At 44.6% G+C, this 21,968-nt stretch overlaps 1 protein-coding gene across 1 annotated transcript in view; it reads right to left on the reverse strand.

The window, feature by feature from the left end:
- The window catches only part of CACNA1I (calcium voltage-gated channel subunit alpha1 I), a 254,593-nt gene that overhangs the window by 61,126 nt on the left and 171,499 nt on the right, over positions 1-21,968 (reverse strand). Inside the window, exons 5-7 of the mRNA XM_090042988.1 lie at positions 5,373-5,532; positions 2,037-2,352; positions 1,413-1,505 (exon numbers count right to left, since the gene is read on the reverse strand). Of these exons, the coding sequence (XP_089899114.1) occupies positions 1,413-1,505; positions 2,037-2,352; positions 5,373-5,532 (569 nt within the window). The remainder of the gene's footprint in view (positions 1-1,412; positions 1,506-2,036; positions 2,353-5,372; positions 5,533-21,968) is intronic.

Raw genomic sequence — 21,968 nt, forward strand, 5'->3', positions numbered from 1 at the left:
AAGCTCTTCAATCATGACTGTCTCGCTGCTTTTAAAAATATTCCCTTCTCTTTCCTTTTCATTAGTCCTCACATATTCTCTTTTTGTCTCCTCCTCATCATCCTCCATGTGGGCAGTAACTTAGAAACAAGGCAGAAGGCAGGGCATGTTGTAGCATGTGACAAAGTAGGTTGTGGTCTACAAATGCTCATGTGTCTCTGAACTGCCATACCTTTTGCCTGACTTCAGAATAACAAGACTAACCACCTCTGTCGTCTTGATAACAAGAAGAAACTTGGAATCCAGATGTGTAGTGCTGAGTATGGTATTGATATCTAGACAGAGTTTCTGTAGCTGAAAAGAAACCAGCTCCAGCCTCTTAGTGATTCAGTCATACCTCTCCTCACTTATTTTATTCAAAACAAAAATAAACATTCACAATAGGCAATTCAGCCTGTAAACTGTGCGCTTAAGTAACATAAAACCTTTTCTTCCTATTACTATCCCACTTTTCTTCCTCCTTTGCCTCATCCACTGAGTACTACACCCACCTGTCTGCATTGGCGCAGGTGATGTTGTTAGATCTTTGGGGCAGAGACTGTTTTCCATTTCAGGTGTGTATGTCATTCAAAATGTTTGGCCCCTGCTCATAATTCAGGTCTCTGGGCACTACTGCAAGGCAAATCATGAAAATGGGCTACTCAAGACTGGCATATGTATAAAGAGGAGGGAGAAGAGGAAATGCATTTATCTGTGCTTGGAATAGAACCTAGATGCACTGCTAAGGAGAAGAAAACAAAATGGATTTTGGGGCCCTTGGAACAGACTCTACGTAGAGATCTTTGGGAAGAGAATAAAATCCTAAACTGGACTTCCAGGTCCCAAAGAATATATACTGGGTGTACTCCTCTAGGGGCGCATCTACATGTGACGCTACATCGCCACAGCAATGCGCTACAGTGACTTAGCATCAGTAGGCACAAACCATGATGCTGCAGCTATGTCACCATAGCAACGTACGCCCTCGTTGTAGTACATTGCTATGACGATATAGTGGCTAAAAATAACCATGTGCCACTGGCACAGGGCAATATGGGCTGTTACTGCACCGTCATTTAGTACTTCCTTTTGGAAGTACTAAAAGATAGTGAGGTAACAACAGCACTGTAGGGGCATGTGTAGACGCACCCTAGGAGGAGATGAACCTGGTCTGTATTTGCGTACGACTGACAAGGATCCTGGATACAACCTTCAGAAATTGAATCCCTGAGGAACCTGGAATAAAGGACAGTACAGCCCTTTCCTACCCAGTGTCCTTTGTTTATATAAAATACATGGTCTCGCTCAGAAGCCTTGACACAGAAAGCTGGGACACTCTGAGCCTAGGTTATAAGATAGGAATCCACCAGTATGAGAAGTCACTTTGCACTTACGATTATCAGCAAGATAAAGTAGATAAAGTTGTAGAATGAATGAGCATCCATCACATAATACATGATCTCCACCCACCCTTCCAGTGTGATCACCTGCAAAGAAAGGAGAAAGCAAGAGGCAAGAATGAATCCAGGAGTACCACATCCCTCTACATGGCACAGCTGATGCTGATGAGCAGAAGGACATAAACAAAATACAGAAAAGCTGAAAAAACTTCCAATCCAGGATATAAGCATGATTCTTTTAGGTGAAGACGGCATGCTACCAAATCCTGTGAGATTGTACTAGTTACCCATATAGATATTCATTCAACTACTTCATTTCCCTGAAACAAAGTGAAGGTAGAAGAACTCAGAATGGATTTCTGTGCCTCCTGAATTGGATTCTGGGTACAGCCTCAGGAATGAGGTGGAGAAAAAACAGATCTGGATTCCAGATCCCATCTGGAATGTGTTTCTACAGCCTTAACATGGATTACACATACAGGCTCCTTTTCCAGCCAGGTCACTGTAGTTATAACAGCACCTAACTCATTTCAGTATGATGGTGACAGAGCACCATATGGGTGAAAAAGGATTTGGACAAAGACCTGGATCCCAGCTGGGAAGCTAATCTTATCTCACCTGAAATATAACAATCCAGGCATAGCCAATATTGTCAAAATTGATGGCGCCTTTGTGTGGGTTGGTATTGCCTGTGCGGCAAACATTGTAGTACTGGTTCCAGTTGACGCACATGCCACTGACATTGAACTCCTGCCGGACAGAGTTGTAGTAATAGTAGTCATCTTTGTCCAAACAGCACTCGTGGCCCCTCTCCTTCAGTGGTGGGATCTCATGACACCCCATGATGCCATTGTCTCCTGACAGTGAGCAGATGAAGGGCATCTCATCATCCTCCTCGGGTTGGTAATACGGGGGTAAGACAATGTCGCCTTGTCTAAGAGGATTAAAAACAAACTGATGAAGTTACTGTGACAAATGTTCACTATACACTTTGGTGCAAGAAATGTGTTGAATAAATGACATACAGATGTATTTTGAAGGAGGCTGGCTGGAAAAATAATAGTTTTGTGAGTTGGTCCCCAATTTTGTAGAGCCCTGTTTGGGGTTAGACTTCATGGTCTTAAGCAGAATTCTACCATCCACCATTCCTGAGGGATAGTAAATAAGCTTTACATCTGCCAAAGGAAAATATGTGCATTCAGATCATCTACTTAGTTGGTATCAAAGCCCATGTTGAATATCATATAAAGAAAATGGCATTGAGCCATGTTGTGATGTACCCACATATGGAACTATAAATAGCTATGTCTTGCGATGTTTGGCCGTAAACTTCTTTACACTGCCCAACCCCGCAGTTAATACAAACATAAAATTGCAGTTGAGCTCTCAAAACTCAAGAAATGCAAAAGTTAAATCTGTACCAAAAGGAGGGAGTTAATTCCAAATTCACAAATTATTTGTTAAAGAATACCATTTTTTCCACAACCTTCAAAATACATCTGCACTTGACAAACTTACAATAAGATATGAACAAGAAATCTGTGATTTTCCATTCAAACTTAACATGGTCTTCTTCTGTTTTTGGTGTGCTGCAATAGGTATTGCGGTAATATAGGTGGTATTTTTTATTAAATACCATGGAGTGGTGTAAGGTGTTGAGAAAAAAAAGAGAAAAATGAAAAGCCTCTTGGTCTGCAGCCGAAAGGCACTAATATATAAATGCATATATGTGCATATATGTATTGGATGCAAACATTTTTGTGTGGAAATTAAAGGGTCTACTACAATAAGTCCAAAGACAATAACTGTACCATTGTTTCAATGTGAAAAATATAATCATTCTTTGATATAATGGACATTAAACAGTTTGCACCCTACTTACCTAAGGGACCACTTTCTTCCTTTTGTCCTGTCCTGCTCCTTAAGGTCAACTAAGAGCAAACTCCTGCAAGTCCCATGAGTGCATCATGTTTGCCTGGCAAAAGCACATGGGAGGTCGCTCCAAGGCCTTCCAGAACCTGGGCCTGGACATATTCCAGAAGCACTGTAAGATCTCATTTGGGCAGGCATTTAGCAAGCTAAACTAAGTTGAGATATCATTTAAGGAGTTTGTGTGTTACATTCTCATGTTATACCCTGCCTGCTTTTATACAGTTATTTTTCCTCTTGTAAGCTTCCCTGAGCCTTTGTGGGCAAGAGCAGCAAATACATCTAATAAATACACAGCTAAATTCATATTAAAACCAAGTGTTTTAGACCAGGGTGGGAATGGTCAGCCAAAAATTAGCTAACACATGATAATCTAGCAGGTTATAGTCCCATTTCCCTTCTCAGGTACCTGAAAGAAAAATCAGGTCCTAACCATGCATTTTCCCTCATAAAAGCACAGTTTTAAACAGCCTCAAGCAGCTGCCATCCTCTCATCAGCCTTCCAGTCTCACTTTCTCCCCTAAATCATGTTTTAACAATTTTGTTTTCAGTTTAAAGTGATCTAAGGCCTTAACATTAATCAGTTTAAATTCATCTAGAGCTTTAGCTCTTTAAGCAGTTTAAACTGATGTAAGGCCTTAGATTAGTTTAAGGTGATTAAGATACTTTAAAGCCTGAGATCAGTCGAAGACTTGGCAAAGCTGCAAAGTCAACAACAAGGAGGCTAGTAGAATCACTACAGTCTGCAACTGGTGCTTTGCTCCCCCATGCAGGGTGAGTAGTGTCAGCTGCTTTCCCAGTTCAGTTTCCCGGTGAAGGAAGTGAACAGAGCTCTATATACTCTCCATTTACCCCCTTCCTTCCCCCCACCAAATTTCTGGACCCTTGGGGGGCCCCACAAGTCAGATGACACAGTTCCAAAGGCTGGGGGTTGAGCACCCCTGCTTGAAGCCATGTGCTCTGGAGCAGAGATCTCCTCTGTGGCTGCAAAGCCCATGCATGCCTAGAGCTGAGATTCTGTCGGCCTTTCCCCAGACATCATCTCATTCAGTTTCTTGTACCATTACAGTGCCCGTCCTTTGTCTTCAACATTTGTGTTCTGGTGTCTTGCCCAGACAGTTCTGCCAATGCAACTCAGCCTTGATCTGCAGCACCCCAGGGCTTTCTCACAGCTTTCCAGTGCCCTGTAATCTGAATCCAAGTTTTCAAACACAAAATGACTGTGTCTCCAAACACAGAGCCAGCAGATGTGTGCTAGTACAGCTCTTCATCCTTGCCTTTCAGTCATTAACCAAAGGGAATCCCTTAACAGTACAGAGCTTCTGCCAGAACCGTCTGTGTTTTTTACAGCAAGACCTTGGCCAGGGGGAGGGAGGCAAGGCTGGGGTATCTGTACTCCAGCTACTCCTGGCAAGCGAAAAGACTTCTTGAAGCTGAGGACAGCCAGGCAGGACTTGAGCCTAGGACTGGGCCAGTCCTCAATTGGCCCAGAATTCTCAGAGCTACCAGAATGACATACAACTACTTTTGTTCTCTTTTCCATTTCAAACTGGGCAAAATTCAGCTCATTTGGGCACCAGTGTAGATAATTATGCAAGATGCAAGGCGATAAAAGATCAGACCCTTGACTGTGCAGATGACTTGACCAGGACTCTTGAAGCTGGTTCAATGAAAATCAAGGTAGAAAAAACAGTTGAGGGATTTCAGTAATGAAGATTGCTTGGCCTACCCCAGCTGAGGGAGCGGCAGAGCAGGGGTTCAAGAATAATACTTTAATAGACCACTATGTTGCCAGGTCCATTCTGCAGGCATATCTAGCTTTTAGACTGTGTATGTGCATGTTTATTGGGAAAGAAATGGAAGCTTTTGTGCCTGGGGCAGGGAAGGGTGGAAAATAGGGTATAGTCTAGACATTTTAATGCCCTGGAATTCTTGTGCTAGAGGACAGAAGGAAATAAGGGGCAGGGAAGGGAAAAGACATCTCCCACAGACAGAACAAGGAGACAGCATTTCTCATTCACTCACATTGTGAAGTTTTCCTCCATGAAACAGCGGTTCCGGAGCAGACCAGCCCACAATTGCACTCCAATGATGCCAAAGATGAAGAAGACAAAGAAGCAGAGAAGCAGAACATTCCCCAGCATTGGCAGGGTGTCCAGGAGCAAGTTCACTAGGATCCGCATGCCTGGAGGGAGGGAAGGAGAAAAGAGAAAAAAGGAAAACAGAGAGCAAGAGAGAGGGGAAGAGAGAGGAAAAAGAAAGGAGAAAAGATGGAGATAAGGGAGAGGGGAAAGAGAGAGATGAAAATAAAAGGGAAGCAGGTTGGAAATTCATTATAGCCCAAATCAGGCTGGAACTGCTGAACTGCCCTTTAGTCCCAGCCCCAGCTGATAGGCCAGTAAAAGTCATTGTAGTTCAGCGTCCTTTCTATTCCAAGCCTCACATTACAGCTCCAAAACAGAAAAGGCAAAGTGGCTTTTGGCACCAGCACAATTTTATTTGATATTCCATCTTCTACCTTTTCTCCAGAAGAGTGATGGAGTGAAAACACTGCCTTAAAACACACACATCTTAATGCCACCATCCTTGATCGGCAGGGACTGAAAGTCATAACTGCTTGACGGCTGTACAATGACCTGTGAGAATTGAATCAATGGTCCGAACCCAATTTGCCTAGTGGGATAAGCCTCCACATCACACACAGAGAAAAATTCCATGTCATAACTGGCATGATTTGGCCCTCTCAGTGACAGTCTCATCAGGGGACCGTATGGAGACCAAACTCCTTTTTCTCTAGCGATTCCTCCATGACAGGGCTGAAGCACACTGGTGGCAGGGCACAGCATGAGGGAGACTTTCACTGCTGCTTCCCCTGCAGCGCCTGTCCTCTATGTGAACAGAGGGTTTGTCCTCCAGGGCTACCACTACAGCACCTTTGACCAGAGCCAAAAGTTCAAAACATCATTTATCTTTTTTTTTTTCTTATTGCACAAAGAATTTCTATGGATTTCTTTTTCTCTTACTGGCTCACAGAGCCAAGGGACAAATTGACAGGGACAAGGGACCAACTTCATCCTCTGCTATATTACCTATGTTTCCTCTGTTCTCCAAGGATGCTAATATTTTAGAAATCCTTCTGAGCATCAGCCAGGTTCCATTTCCCCCTCCCCACTTCCTTCTCCCTCTCCTCCACCGAGGCTCCCTTCTCCAAGGGTCCAGGGAATTCCATCATGGAAGACACTCCATGTAGGCCAGCATATAATTAGATAATTAGATATTTATAACCAGTTCATTACTTCAGATGGCAGCTGGAAGGGGAAGGAGGAGGGAAAGATAAGATTAGGATTCAGTGACAGCCCCTTGAGGCCACAGTTAATCCCCTTTTTATGCCCACTGTCAAGTAATTAACCGTGTTAAGTTGCACTTTACACTGTCTCAAATTCCTGCAAGGTCCTGTTCACACTGCAGGAGAAAAGTGGACTCGGTTGTGAGGTGTGCAATTGCATACAGGCTTAGTGCCTATGATTGTGGGGGCAGATCGGTGTCTCCTGTTGCACGTGGGGATGTTTGCTTATTGTGCATAAGGTTAAGATGGTAGGGATGGAGAAGGAGGGAAGAGTGTATTTATATGACAACAGAGAGTAGGTGTATGCAGGCGGTGACGCATATTGCACATGTATGGAGAAGGGCAGGAAGTGTGTGCATGTGCTAAGAAATGCTGAATTCGCAGAGGAGGTGGGGGAGTGTATACTCCAGCCTCACTATCTGTGGAGCCTATGTTGCCCTGAGGAAGATGTTTTGGTGAATTTCCTTTTCCTTTTGGTTCCACTGCTGGAGGGAGTGGAAGGTCTGGACAATGTGATAAATTTAATACCAGATTCCTGGCACTGCATGTGTGCATACACAGTCCTGGCAATGTGAGAGAATTTATGTGTGAGGCAGCAGTGGGTTATGCATGAGACAGAGAGGGTAAGGGGCAGCAACTGAATACACCTCTTCAAGAGTTAAGGAACAACAATCTGCAGTGGGTACAAAGCTTCAGCCTCCTGGCTGTCCAGGTGTGTCATTATTCATCAGTTATTCAGCATCTAGCCTATGCATTCATAATTCACTAATGCAAGGTCACAGCTCCAACCTCTTGCCTGGACATAATGGATGGAAAACACCATTATCCCAGCCAACTTCCTGATTTGTAATAATACAAAGCCTAACACCCTCACCATCGTGTGCCCTGTGCACTGCCAGGCCCTCTGACCTCCCCTGTCTCTGGGGCAACCGCCTCATTGCCACCCAACAGTTTCATAGATTCAGATTCACAGACTGTAGAGTCAGAAGGGACCACAAAGGATCATCATATCTGACCCCCTGCCCTTGGCAGGAAAGAGGACTGAGGTCAGATGACCCCAGCCAGGTGTCTATCAAGCCTCCTCTTGAAGACCTCCAAATTAGGAGACAGTACTACCTCTCTTGGAAGCCCACCACCACACAGCAATGCAACACGCTTCCAGCAATAACACTGCCTCAAACAGTGATTTTATAAGCTCTCAAAAACTAGACTGGGTCAGTACTTTTATGAGAGACCTTAAGGGAAACCCAGGTATTGTAGGAGGCTGTGGAGGTAACTCAGTACATGGCTGACTCTTCCCAGAGGTATAACCATGCAGCCAAGCACCTGAGCCAGCTACAACACAGAGGCAGCAGTGTCACCAGTGAGTCACCAATGCAACTGAATGCCTGCAGTGATAGCATTTTTTCCCCTGCATCCCTCCCTTCCAAATCAGTACCCAGGGTAGCTTCCTCGGTCCCCCTGCCCTACTTACACGAGTGACTTTCCACTGAGTGGGTATGTCTACACATGCATTTACTCCTGCTTAAATTTACTGGGCAGTAAGTAGGAATAGGCTGGCGTCTGCATGTGCAGGCATTAAAACACATGAATGCTGGGTGTGCTCTGACTTGGGACTAAAGTTAGTCCCAAGTCAGTCCACACACACAGTGTTACTGTGCAGTAAGGTGTCTACATTTGCATCATTGTGCAATAACTAATCGGGCATAAATTTTTTTACCTGCATGACGCAGGTATCAAATTTATGCTCAAGTCGGCATAAGTTGCCATTTTTACTGCACAGTACGGAGGTATATGCATATACATGCACCCATAGCGAGCAGTAATTTTGGTTACTGCGCAGTAAATGCACACGTGTAGATGTGCCCAGTCAGTACTAAACCAATACGCTGGCATGATGTGATGGGGGTCATGCTGCATCCAGATGAGACACAGGACAGAGGTCTTGACTAGAGTTGGGCAGAAACACTCAGAAGAAAAATTTATTTGGCAGAAAATGCCAATTTGGCAAAATCAAAGTGTTTCACGGGGCAGTGAGACTGAGTTGCAGTTCTGACGGAAAATAGATGGGTTTCAACACTTGCCTGCTTTTTCCAAGGAAACCTGCCTCAGCTCCTAATATCTTGCCTGTGACGATGGGCTGCTGGGGGGAGCCCAGGCTTCTAGGTTCTCTGGCTCCAGCACAGCCAGCTGTATGGACTTCCCTCTGGGATGGGGACAGCAGGGCATGTCTGTGATGCCAGGCAGCATGCCAGGCAGTGTCCCAGGGAACTAGGTTCTCTTTCCTTTCCCAGAGAATTATTTTTTTTTAACTCTTAATTGGGCTGAAACCAAAATTCAGAAATATCAAAATCTCCCATAAAATAGAATTTCCTTTCACAGCCAGTTTTCCTCATTCAAGCTCCAATGGAATTATTTCAAAGGCAGGAGGGTTTAACTTGTTGCAACCAAATGGCAACTGGGATGATTCTACCTGCCTAATGTCCCTGAGTTGATTCCCTCATTTCAAATTTCACTTCCTGCCCTAAAATGTTCTGCACTATAAAGTATTTTACCCAGATGCTGCTACTTTTCAGCCCAGGACAAGGTGATTCCTATGTGTAAAGTTTGTTCAGTTTGTAACAGTTGCAAAATCCTTAAGAATTAATTTGGCTGAAAGGTGCTATATAAATACAAGTTCATTATCATTGCACCCTCAGTTCTTTCACCCGCTACTTACATTATTGCACTGCCTGTATATAATTATAGCCAGTCTCTTAGCCATGTCCCCTACAGAATGATCACACTGCACCTGCTGCCCGCTGACCTCACAAGTCTGCAGGCCTGGTTGTTACTGAAGGCTAGTACATTTTAATGTCTTGCAAAGATGGAGCAGGTATGTGCTATCATGCCATATTGATTCTGTCCTCAGAGTTAGTGCTAACCCATACTGGTGTTTTGGTCTGAGCTCTACCAGGCTTATGAATTTGCTACCCTAGATAGGTCTGCACACAATACTGCTCCTGATGCCAGGAAAGGGCCAGGCTGGCTTGGGTCACTTCCTCGCTCCTTTGCACTCCATTAGACGTGGAGTAGGCTATGATTGAAACTGTTGGGGAGCAAAAGCTTAGTGGCCACTGGGGGCTGAATCAATAGAGCAGTGAGAAAAATGAACCCCCCAAAAGGCCAAAACCTAGCTGCTTCTGCTAGGGATCTTTGTCTGGTTCACCCAGGACTGATCTCATACCTTGCCCTGATTTAAATCCAGGCCTCTGGCTCCCTTTGAAAAGTGGTCCTGCTCAGTTGATTTCAGGGATCAGTTCTAGCTCCCTGCTTTCCTTGGCCCCAGCCTTCCCCATTGGGAAAGACCTGATTTTCCAATCCACTGATGAATGCCTTCTACCACCATCCCCTCAAGGCCTTTGAAGAAGAAAACAGGCAGGCCAGAATCAAAGGGCAGTGGCATTGCAATGTGCTGGCAGGATCTATCTGGCCAGCAGCTAGGGGACATGACTGTCTCTCTGGCCTTCCAAAGGAAGGTATAGAGGTATCTGGAAACCCTGAAAGAGGAAAAAAAACCCTGAAGGGCTCAAGGACAGGAGGTTGGTGGTTCACTAGACCCCCTGGAGATTTAAAGGGTAGGGTCATCACAGCTAGCCAAGTGGGGCTCCTGGTCAGCAGAAGGCAGGGTGTGAGGAGGAGTTGTATATAGTCACAGGCAGTGAGGAGACAAGTAGCAGCAATGAGAAAGCTATCACCCAGAGGTGGACACATACAGCACTAGTAGTGACTTTCTTTCCATTCAAATCTGGTTTTAATAGTGTCCTAGCTCTGGGGAATCTGGCTGCCTTTCTTCATTGGGGTGGCAGGGAGGGTGCAGTATGACCGTGAGGAAAGTGAAGAATTTGTCAGGGCAACAATTAGTCTGGCGTCTGAGAGGACACACCGGAGATTCTTGCACAGTGAATTCTGGAAGGTCTTACAAAGCAGACTCTTCCATGTCTTCCTCTCCTGCCGCTCCCTGTCCTCTCCCTTCAGGTTTTTCCCTGTCAGCCTCCCTATTTACTTTTCCCTCACTGTGCCCCTTGTTTTTATTCTTTCTTTCTCCATTTCTTCTCTCCCTGTGACTGTCTTGCGCTCTCCCCTTGTCTGACTCACCCCCCTCTCATCTCTTGTCTCTCCCCACACCTCCATTTGTCCTTTACCATTGGCAGAGCAGAAGCCACACTGGCTCACAGCGAGGAGTGGATATGAAAAGGGACAATGACCTTTTCTGAGGCAGCCTTTGAAAAAGAGCCATTCCCTGAGAAGAGAAAGGAAGAGGGGCAGGGCAGTCTAGAGAACAAGTGGGGAGGGAGGGCACTGACGAAGCAATACTCGGCAACCAAACAGACTTCCAGGGCATGAAATATGAAAAGGTTTGCTCTTCAAGCGGAAGAAAAGCTAGAAGCATGAAATATTCATGAGTGCCAGGTGTGGGCTCTGAAAGGCATCTTGCTCTCCCAGCCCAACCTCGCAGAGAGGCTTGGGGGATGGGGGACAAGGCTGTATCTGCTACAGGCAGAAGCAGCCGCCTGTGAAATATCTTGTTGTACAAACACTCCTTGACCACTTTCCCACATGCAAAGGGTGGAGACTGGGAAGGCATGCCTGGCATCCGGGAACATCTCCTAGCTAAAAAGGAGGCATATACCCAATGAAAGGGAGGGGCCATCACCAGGGAGGACTATACCTCGGTTGCTCGGGGCTGTAGGGGGGCAGCCAGGAAGGCCAAGGCGGAGATGGAACTGGGACTAGCTTCCCAGATCAAGGACAAGAAGAAGTCCTTTTTTAAATACAAAGGGGTAAAAAGAAGGTGCCAGGTAACATGGGACCTCTGCAGGACACGCTAGGAAATCTGGTCATCGCACCAGACAGCAAAGCTAACCTATTTAACAATTTCTTTGCCTCCATTTTTCTGAGCAAGGACCGGGTCCCCCCCCCCACTGGGACCCACATAGTACCCAAGGGAGGCACACCCAGGCCTAGGGTCAGTGAGGACCTAGTCAGGGAACTTCTGGAGGGACTGGACGTATTTAAATCAGCTGGTCTGGACGATCTCCACCCCCGAGTGCCGAGGGAATCATCTGAGGTCATTGCGGGACCCTGGCACGGCTTTACGAGCACTCACAGTCCTCTGGTGTGGTGCCAGAGGGCTGGAAGTGGGCCAATGTGGTTCCCATTTTCAAAAAAAGGGAGGAAGGAGGACCCAGGAAACTATAGGCTAGTTAGTCTTACCTCGGTCCTGGGTAAGCTTTTTGAGAAAATTATCCTGGCGCATGTCCATGAGGGGCCAGAAGCAGAGACTATGCTTAAGGGCAACCAACATGGGTTCATTTGAGGCAGGTCCTGTCAACCCAACCTGGTGGTCTTCTATGACTAGGTCACAAAATCCTACGCAGTGGACGTAGTCTTTCTGGACTTTCGGAAGGCCTTCGACACTGTCTCTCACCCCATTCTCATTAAAAAACTAGGGGACTGTGGTGTTGACACCTACACAGTCAATTGGGCCACTAGCTGACTGTAGGGCCGCATCCAGACAGTGGTGGTATACGGGTCTTGTTAGACCTGGAGGGATGTGGGCAGTGGGGTTCTCCAGGGCTCGGTCCTCGGGCCCGCGCTGTTCAATATCTTCATCAGTGACTTGGACAAGGGAGTAAAAAGCACCCTGTTCAAGTTCGCAGATGACACTAAGATGTGGGGAGAAGTGGGCACGCCATAAAGGAGGAATAAGCTGCAATCAGACTTACACAGGTTACAGGGGAGGGCAGATGAGAACAGGATGGGTTTCAGCACTGACAAGTGCAAGGTGATGCACCTGGGGAGGAACAACCGGCACCATACCTACAGGTTAGGGAACTCCCTTCTCATCAGTACAGAGGCAGAAAAGGATCTTGGGAGTCATTACTGATGCCAATATGAACATGGGCCGACACCGTGGGGATATGTTCAGGAAGGCCAACCGTACCTTGTCATGCATCCACAGATGCATCTCAAGCAGGTCCAAGGAGGTGACCCTCCCTGCTCTATGAGACACTGGTCAGGCCGCAGCTGGAGTACTGCGTCCAGTTCTGGGTGCCACACTTCAGGAGGGATGTGGACAACATGGAGAGGGTCCAGAGGAGGGCCACTTGCATGATCAAGGGCAGCAGGGCAGACCCTACGAGGAGAGGCTACGGGACCTGAACCTGTTCAGCCTCCACAAGAGAAGGCTGAGGGGGGACCAAGTGGCCGTTTACAAACTAGTCAGGGGGGACCAGCAGGCACTGGGGAGTCCCTGCTCCCCTGAGCACTACCAGGAGTGACTAGAAATAACAGTCACAAGCTGGCAGAGGGTAGATTCAGATTAGACATCAGGAAGCGCTACTTCACAGTCAGGGCAGCTAGGATCTGGAACCAACTTCCAAGCGAAGTGGTGCTGGCTCCTACCCTGGTCTTTAAAAGGAGGCTGGATGAACACCTTGCCAGGGTCATTTGACCCCAGGACTCTTTCCTGCCACGGCAGGGGGTCAGACTTGATGATCTGCTTAGGTCCCTTTGGACCCTACCAACTATGAAACTATGTGCTAGCTAGCAGGGGGCTGCTCTCCTCAGGAAATCCCCAAAACTAAGGTTCTGAGCAAAAAGGAAATGTCTTCCTGTCTGCAACATGGCAGGGCTGGTTGACGTCAGGCAAAACGCTGCATCATGAAAGCAAGTGTCAAGTGAAGGGTGAAAGGAGGATCATAGCAAGGAACCACTTAAGAAAACACAGCCAAACAGAAACAATAGATAGAGATAAGAAGAGCCATATTTTTTGTGAAAGGTTGCTGAAGTCCCTCTTGGAATTGGGCAGAGAGAATCCACTGCCTTGCTTTGGAGACACCCCGGGGCCCTTTCTGACAAGCTTCTGTCAACCTTAGCTCCCTCCACACAGTTCCTGTCAACCCTGATTAGCATGGCCATCACAGATGACACCTTTCAAAGTGGAAACAAAATGGAAACACTGGGCATGTACCAGCCGTTGGGAAAGGGGAAAATGATGGTGAACAACCTAGAAAGTGGAGAGCAGAGTTGTACATTACAATTTACATGCTAAGCTTGCTAAGGGTGTGCAGAAGAGATGAGCTGGTTATTGATGTTAAACTGCTACTCTTGTTCTGGCACAGCTTTGTTATAATGTCTTTCCACCTGCTGCTCTTAAGTGATCAAGCCACTAAAGCTAAGTTTATTTCTGTCCAAGCCATTAACTATATCAGTATCAAAGTCATTTGTGAACTCTGCAGTGGGTGGTCAAATTCTGCTCCATTCAGGTTCTTCTACTTCACCCATCATCATGGTATCTGAGCACCTTCCAGAAATGTATTTAGAGACAAGATTAAAGTCCATAGAAATCAAAGTGTGAGGCAGCAGAACCTTTTGCTTCTTCAGAATCTACCAGTTCAAATAAACTGGGCAGAAGGGAATATGATCCTCAGCTTTTTCTTAACAGCATCATAGGCCAAAATACCTATCTAATTTTTACTCAGGCAGAAGCAAATCTCTTCTTCATCAGCATTGGTGTCCCTAACCTGCAGGGCATCTTGCTGAATGCAGTCTGAAGTTCAATTCTGTCCCTCAGCTAGGTAATCTGCATAAGCGTTCCTCCCTCCCCTGCCCCAGGATGTAAAGCAGTTCATAGATTCAAGAATGTTAGGGGTTGGAAGGGACCTCTCAAGATCATTGTGTCCAGCCCCCCTATGCTGACTCATCACTGGGTTGTTTGGATTTTCCTGTGGCATCATTTTTTATGGAAATCTTCAGAAACTGTAGGCCACTTATAGATACATGCCAGCCCTTATGATTGAAATCATTTCTTTTACCATGCATACTGCAACCTAGCTATCCTACTTCAAATAACTTCTTTAACTGAAGATCCTCCCCTCATCCTTCATTCTACACATGGTTCCCAAATTTTAACAGATTTTCATTGATTTAAAACACTCCAAGGAGACACTAATGGGCTGTGCATGCAACAATGAATACATCATGCAATATTTCATTGTTGTAACCCTCAACTTCCCATACTCCCTCTTCAGCTTTCTCATTTCTCTTGCTGTGTTAAATTTAATTAAGGCCCCAATTCTGCACACACCAATATACACAAGTGCCTCAAGTTTTGTGAGACTACTCATACACACGTTAAACACAGGTCTCCTTCAAAGCCTAATGAAATGTTTCATTGACTCCAACGAGCTATGGGCCAGGCTTCATAGGTAGAAATGTTTACTGAATACACATTTGGTTGTAGGGAAACATCTGCAGTTGGTCAGTTTGGCCCACATTTTAGGAATATCTTTGGATTCCTTGCTGATGCCAAACTGTCTTATAGTAGTAGCCATGAGTTATGCTATCATTTCTGGTTAACTAGGAATCACCATTCCATCCTGGCTGACAATGACCTGGCTTCAGTTAGTTCTCCCTTTGTCACTTCCCAGATGGACTTCACTAATGTGGGAGCACAAAGCCTTCAGCATGAAGGAAACTTTGTTTAGTTCAGAAAACTCCAGCATGTCTCCTCAGCAACTGAAGCTTCTGCAAGCACATCAATCCTGTCTTTTGCCCTTTAAGCAGGCATCTCATAGACTGTCAAATTAAATTAAAGGTCTCAGGCCTTATCTTCAAGAGACTCCATGGCCTGGACCCAAACTATCTACAAGATCAAATAGAGCTCCAGGATAAGAGACCATGGTTGACAGCTTGGCTCCACTGGCACAACAGAAGTTGCCCCAGTAAGAGTAACATTCATCTATAAAAGAGAGAGAAGTTTCTTGAGGGTCTGAGACTGTGAAATAAAGTCTCTCAGGAGCTATGGACCATCACACAGCTCATCATCTCATGCTCCCAGTGCAAGGCACATTTCTTTGTCCTGGCCTTGTCTAATAGGAACCTGTACGTCTAGTACAACAAAACAAAACAAAAACCCACAAAAGAAACAATCCCTTAAGAACAAATAAAATCTTCCCCCTCCCTGAAAAAAATAGCAACCCAAAAGAAAACAACACCCCACCCCCCCAACAAAACACGGCACTCCACTGCACCCGTGTCCCCCTGGGAGGCAGATGAGAACAAATGTGGCAGATGTGACGTGTAGTCATGTTGCTCAGTACACTACAGAAGGGCTCTCAGCTATTATAGTGATGGGGATTAGCACCTAGACAGAATAGAATATTCTAACCTCCTCAGGTCAAGGAGCTGTCTTTTCTATTTGGCTATTAAATGCCATTCACATTCGTGAAGGGAAGGGTCCCATTTGAGTGAAGTATAGCGTGTATAAACTTCAACTGCCTTTGAGCTGGGTAAATCTTAATTTTCTTTAGCTTAAGTAGGATTTATAGCAAGAGTCTCAGGTTGCTCTGTACTGGCCTTGTTGCTGAGACTTGGGTGACCCTTTACCCAACTAAGCCAGGAACGTTTATTGCTATGATTCACTGCCAGTGAGAGGTCCTTAAGTATATTTTAAGAAATGCTAAAACGGTATGAGAGAGGTATGTGAGAGGTAGGTACCCATGACATCAGGGTAGAAGTCACATCTAGAGCACAATGTGGTTTGAGGAACCTACATTCCCCTACTGCTCATTCCAGGGTGGGAGCTGAAACTGCTCACTCAGAGTCATTTCACAGGAGCACAGGGATGGAATAGAGCTCCTAGATCATCACATTCAGTCACCTGCTATTTAAGGGAACCAAGTCATAAGGTCCCTTTCACAACTGGATCAGGCTCTACTTTAAAGCAATTGTGCTATGTGATCCCATTGCTTATACTGGAAGGCTGTTTCAGAATCTCACTGTTCTGATTGTTAGAAACCTTCTAAGGATTTCTGGCCTAAATTTAGTTATGGCTAGGTCATACCCACTTGTTCTTGTGCCAACACTTTTCTTAAGCTTAAATAGCTCTTCTTTTTCCCAGGTACTCACTTCCTTGGAGTACTTATAGACCACAATCATTACCCTCTATGAGCCTGCAATTTGCTAGGCTAACCAAGCTAAGGTGTTTTTTAATCCCATGATTTTTATATCTTTGAAAGTTTGCCTGGTTTAAGGTCTAGAAATTAAATAATGTACTTTAACTATATGACAAAGGGAGAAACTTTCAGGATTTTCCAAACTGAGAAACTTTCAGGATTTTCCAAACTGGTCAGAAATCATGGTGACCAAACTCTGACCCAGACTGGAGCAGGTTATCAGGGGGCAAGGCCTCATTTGACTAAAAGACTTCTAGGATGATGCCACTGGGTGAGGCAAGTTAGAATTTGCAATTTTAAAGGAAAAGTAAGTGCCAAAGACAGTAAGCTCCTGTCAGGCCACCACCTGACCAAGGAGAGCCAATGCTACTGCTTTCTCTAAGCTAGTCTTGAGAAAAAATGGGAACTAGTCTACAACAGCCTATGCCAGCCAGACCAGCTGAATGGTCCAAGACAGTCCACCAACCACTGTAAAGTACTGAACAGAGATGACACCATATGGTCCCCTGAACTATAGGTCTGACTGAACCTCCAAATATCACAAGAGCTAAAGAGTTCAACTTTTTTTCTAAATAGCTTTCTCACCCCTCTTTTCATATTTTCATATAGTGGATACGTACATCCGTGTTACTGATTTCTCTTCCACACTTTTCCAGTGAATGAAAATGTCTGTATGGTTTAGTAACACCACATGCATGTCCAAGTTTTATGCAAGCATTACTTTAAAATAACTCTGTGTTATTCAAGGTTGTAAAAGTATGTTTGTGTAAAATGCATTTGACCTAAAAGAGAAGCTGAAAAGTTGCTGACTACATGTCAGAATAGATAAATAAATTGGGAGAAGAGTCAGTCATAGATTAACTAGTAAACAGCAACCTTAAAAGCACTTAGACATTGCTTCAGGAAGCCAAGAATAACCCATGCCTCTTTAGGTGCCTGAGGCTGCAAACAGAAGTGCAGTTCCCCAGTCTAACTCATAGCTCATAACTTCTTTACAGAAAGTGCCATAAGTTAGACCAATCCTCTCAACCCAACAGACATTAGCTGTTGAGTGGGGAGGTTGAGAGATTGAATTCCAGTTTGGAGTTGATCAAGGCATGAGATGGTACATCTCTGCAGCCTCTTCCCCTAGCTCCACCCCCTGCTCCCAGCCTCCAGTGCTGTCTCAAGATAGGAGGGGGAGAAGGCAGGGGAGGGAGGTCTCTTCTGGGGTTTTCCCAACCTGTCATGGATTGGAGCCCCCCTGAGGCCCCCACACTCCAGCATTGGATAAACAACCTCCAAGAAAGAGCTGCTTCCACTCCTTTCCCCCCCTCCCATTTTGAAAACAGTGCCGGGAGCAGGGTTGGGCTGTGTTGGCCCAGTCCTGCACGTAGCACACAAAGAAACAAATTAATGAAGGTACTGTGCTTTAGAGCACCTTCATTTGAACCCTCATGAGGGTTCAGATTGTTGCAGGATCGAACCCTTTTAAAGTGCTTTGCAGCCATGCACTTGTGTTAGATCACAACAGTAGAGTGCTCTCAGGGGCCAGATCAGGTGAAACTTGCCACTTCTGTCTATGCCATAAGCCTAAAACATTGGCTAGGTACAGACATTCAAAAAGCCTGAGGTGGAATTAATCTAAGTTGCACAATTCTCTGTAAGTGTCATAGTTTAGATTGGTAGTGAACAGAAAACACATTCGCCCTTTGGGGGCGTGGAGCGGGGAGTGTGGAAATCTTAATCCTACGCTGGGTTCTGCCATTTTTAAACCAATCCATGTATGCCAAAATTCTGTTCTGTTATGGATATTAGGCTGGTTTCTGATCACTTACTCTGGTAAAAGTGTAATGTCTGTACCTAGCTGTTATGTTAACTTTGTGATCTGAGTCTTGCTTGTGTTTACCTCATGTTATGATCAATGGCTGGTTTCTTTAATTTCTAAGCCCTTTACATATCCAGGGCACTGTGTAAGTAATAAAGAACAACAGGCAATATGATATAAAACTGTTTTAATGTAATTTTATGGTTAAAATTTAATGGAGCTAATTTTCCTCTTGCTGTCATTGATATGAATCATGTGTAATTCTACTGAAGGCAATGAAGTTTCATTGGGGTAGTGAGTGAAGAATCTGGCCCTAAATAGACAAAGATCAAGGAATTCAAGGTTATGGCTGTATATCAGCCCACCCACACATACACTGTAATTTCCATTATTGTATATTGCATTATCTTTTACACCATAATATGTGGTCATTATTACTCAAATTTGCATAGTATCCATTACGTTATTGGTCCTATGGGACAGATTTTCAAGGCATCTCAGCTCTCATTCTGGCAGCAACATAAGCAGCTGGGTTTGCAAGAGAGCTCAGCACACTGAAGAGTGAGGGTTTTTTTTGAAAACTTAGCCAGAAGTGTCACAGGGGAGGCTGCTGGATTTTGAGTATTTCTAAAAAATCTGTTTGGGCAGACTCACTAGCTTTAGAGGAAAAATAAAATCCAAACACTGCCTCTGTGTGTCATAATGGGGTTTCTCCCCTTCAGCAACACAAACTCCAAATCATGAGGCTCTCAATACTTGTGATTGTGTCATAAGTCTCATGACATTTGGTGTAAAATCCCTGCTCCTATAATCTTGTAAATATATGACAATTTCAACTTCCATTTATAAAAAGGGTCTAACCCCTACAGTTATGGGGAAGATATTAAAAAGAGGACCGAAGTAACAGGTCAAGATGTTCCAAAAGCACAAGGTAAATAAACAGCAGCCTACGTTTCTTCTTCTCTTTTTTAATGTTGTGATTTTTCAGTCAGCTTCATGAGTTTTGAGGTTATGATTCATAAAGTGGAATATTTGGAATGTTTTAAATACTAGTGCTAAACAAATCAACTCATAGGACCCTAGAAGGCAGTTGGGCTCATCTGACAAATTCCTAGAGAATCAGTTGGAGGTGCAACCTCCAAAGTATATCTTCCTCAACCTTTGAATACCAAACACTGTAGGAGGAGAGAGGGAAGGGATGGGCCATTCTGAACCATGCCCTGTTTACATGTCCTTACCCACAGCATCCACTTTCTGCCACTGCAAGGGACAGGATACTGGGCTACATGGATTTGTAGTCTGACCCAGCATGACATTTCTTGCATTCTCATGAAAAGTTGGCTCACCATGTGCAACATGGCAGAGTTAGCGCTGCTGTAGTGGCCTTAACTATGGAATTTCCTGATTCCCGTAAGACTAAAATCTCTGCCACAATGCTGTATTACTGCAGGTTTCAGAGTGTAAATGTCATGTTCTTTATTTTTTTAATTACTTAGATTACCCATTTACTTAAATATTAATGTACTTCATGAGTTTGAAAGCATATGCATAACAGCATCATGACTGGACTAAGATCTATTACTGCAATAAGCAATTTATATATGTACATGATTGTTTGGAACACTACACCTCAATAAATTGTTGAAAAATGGATAGGAAAGACTGATTTTCAAATCTTTCTGCCAGGCTCATTGAATGTAAATAAACTTTATTTCTACCAGCACTTGTCCCCATGTCTGATCATATTTTTTCACCTTCTGCTCTTTCCTCCTAGTTCTTAGTCAGTATCTCCCCTTCTATTGTCACACCACCCATTATAACAGGAATGCCATCTTTTTTCTCATCTGCAAACCATATCTTTTTTTCTCCTGGAAACTGGGTGGCCAGCCCAAGGAAAAAAAATCTACTGATAATCTGCTTTTTTTTTTCCTTTACTGACAACCAAACATTTTTACTGACATATGTTTTACATAATGTAAATGTAACCCTTATGCCAAGCCCTGTATGGCAGTGATAAGGGAAGGGTTCAAATTTAGAAGTTTAATGCCAATCACAGTAAAAAAAAATTTGGTTGTTAGTAAAGAAGGTGGCAGACTGTCATTAAAAAAATATCTTGGGTTGGCAACCCTGCATGACTGCATCAATGGTTTTTCACCATGCTGCCCTCATCCCATCAGCTCCCTATTCACTCCCATATTCTGATACCCTTGACCATACTCCATACAGTGCTGCCCTCACTCCAGCCCAGCCCTAGCCTTACTCCCACCAGTCCCACTCCTCCCACGCTAACATGGACTCCTATTCATTGCTTCTCATTCCAGCCCATGGCTCTGTCCCAGGTGCTCCAGCAGTTGTTAGAGATAGGGGACAGGTAAAGGGACACAGCCATGACAGACCATGGCTAGGGAGGGGGTTTATGAGTGAGCCACAAAGCCCTGAGAAGAGCTCTCTGCAGATGCTGTACTCCTGCTCAGACACCAGGTGGCACTGCTACGTTCCATCTGTCTATCGAGCTCATTGATGCTTAGATTTTTAGGGACAGCTTCAGGGTTTTTTATTGAATTTACAGACAGGTGGTTTTTTGCCGTAATTTTCACATACTGTTGATAAATTTACAGACAGCTGGCAACCCTGCCTGGGAATTTCTCCTTTGAAACCATCTCTTTCTTTGCACTGATCATCACTGATCTACACCCTGCTCTATTCACTCTTCTCCCTTTCTGTATGCTGTCTTCCTATATGCTGAACAATGTTTGTCTCATCTGGGGTGAGATTGAGGCACAGCTCAGAGTCACAGAGAGGGGTAATAAATGGCTGTGCTGCCCAGGCATAGAATGTGGAAGGAACTATAATTCTGAGTTACAACTCCATGTTTATTCTTTCCTTGCTCTTGAGGAAGTCAACTGCAACTTGCCTGTGCCCATATAAGCTGCATCCCCTTCTGCAGCATCTTCGCTCCACTGGTCAAAATTTTGAGGGCTATAGCTGGGGCACTGCCCACTACTCACAGGGCAAATGAAAATCATACCCTTACGCAGTAAGGTCCTCAAAGCAATGACCTTATTTTTGTATGTGTTTGTGGGAGAGGGAGAAACGTGTACACACCTTGTGCTTCATAAATGTTTATCAACAACTGAGGACTACGTGAGGGCAAATTTGAAATTTTGGAAGAAAAGATCTGGCTTTGAGTTATCTATACACTCAAAATCTCTGTAACATAAAACTGCTTCACAAACAGTCAGACAGATTCTTCCATTTCCCCAAAATAAATCACTTTTAGGCAGAAAGCAAGAAAATTGTACTTTTTTTTCCAGTAAGTTAAAAGCACCGGAAGGAAGGGGCTTTAAAATTGATTCTTAGAAGCCAGAGACATCAAGAGATGTAAAGCTAGAGAAGTATTAATTCTCCAGCCAGGGCAGGACTGTATCCTGCAGGGCAGATAGTAGTGTTTTGTCCAGTCTAGTTTT

The sequence above is a fragment of the Crocodylus siamensis genome, chromosome 4 (genome assembly GCF_052110815.1).
Source record: "Crocodylus siamensis isolate JL-2025a chromosome 4, ASM5211081v1, whole genome shotgun sequence".
NCBI lineage: Eukaryota > Metazoa > Chordata > Crocodylia > Crocodylidae > Crocodylus > Crocodylus siamensis.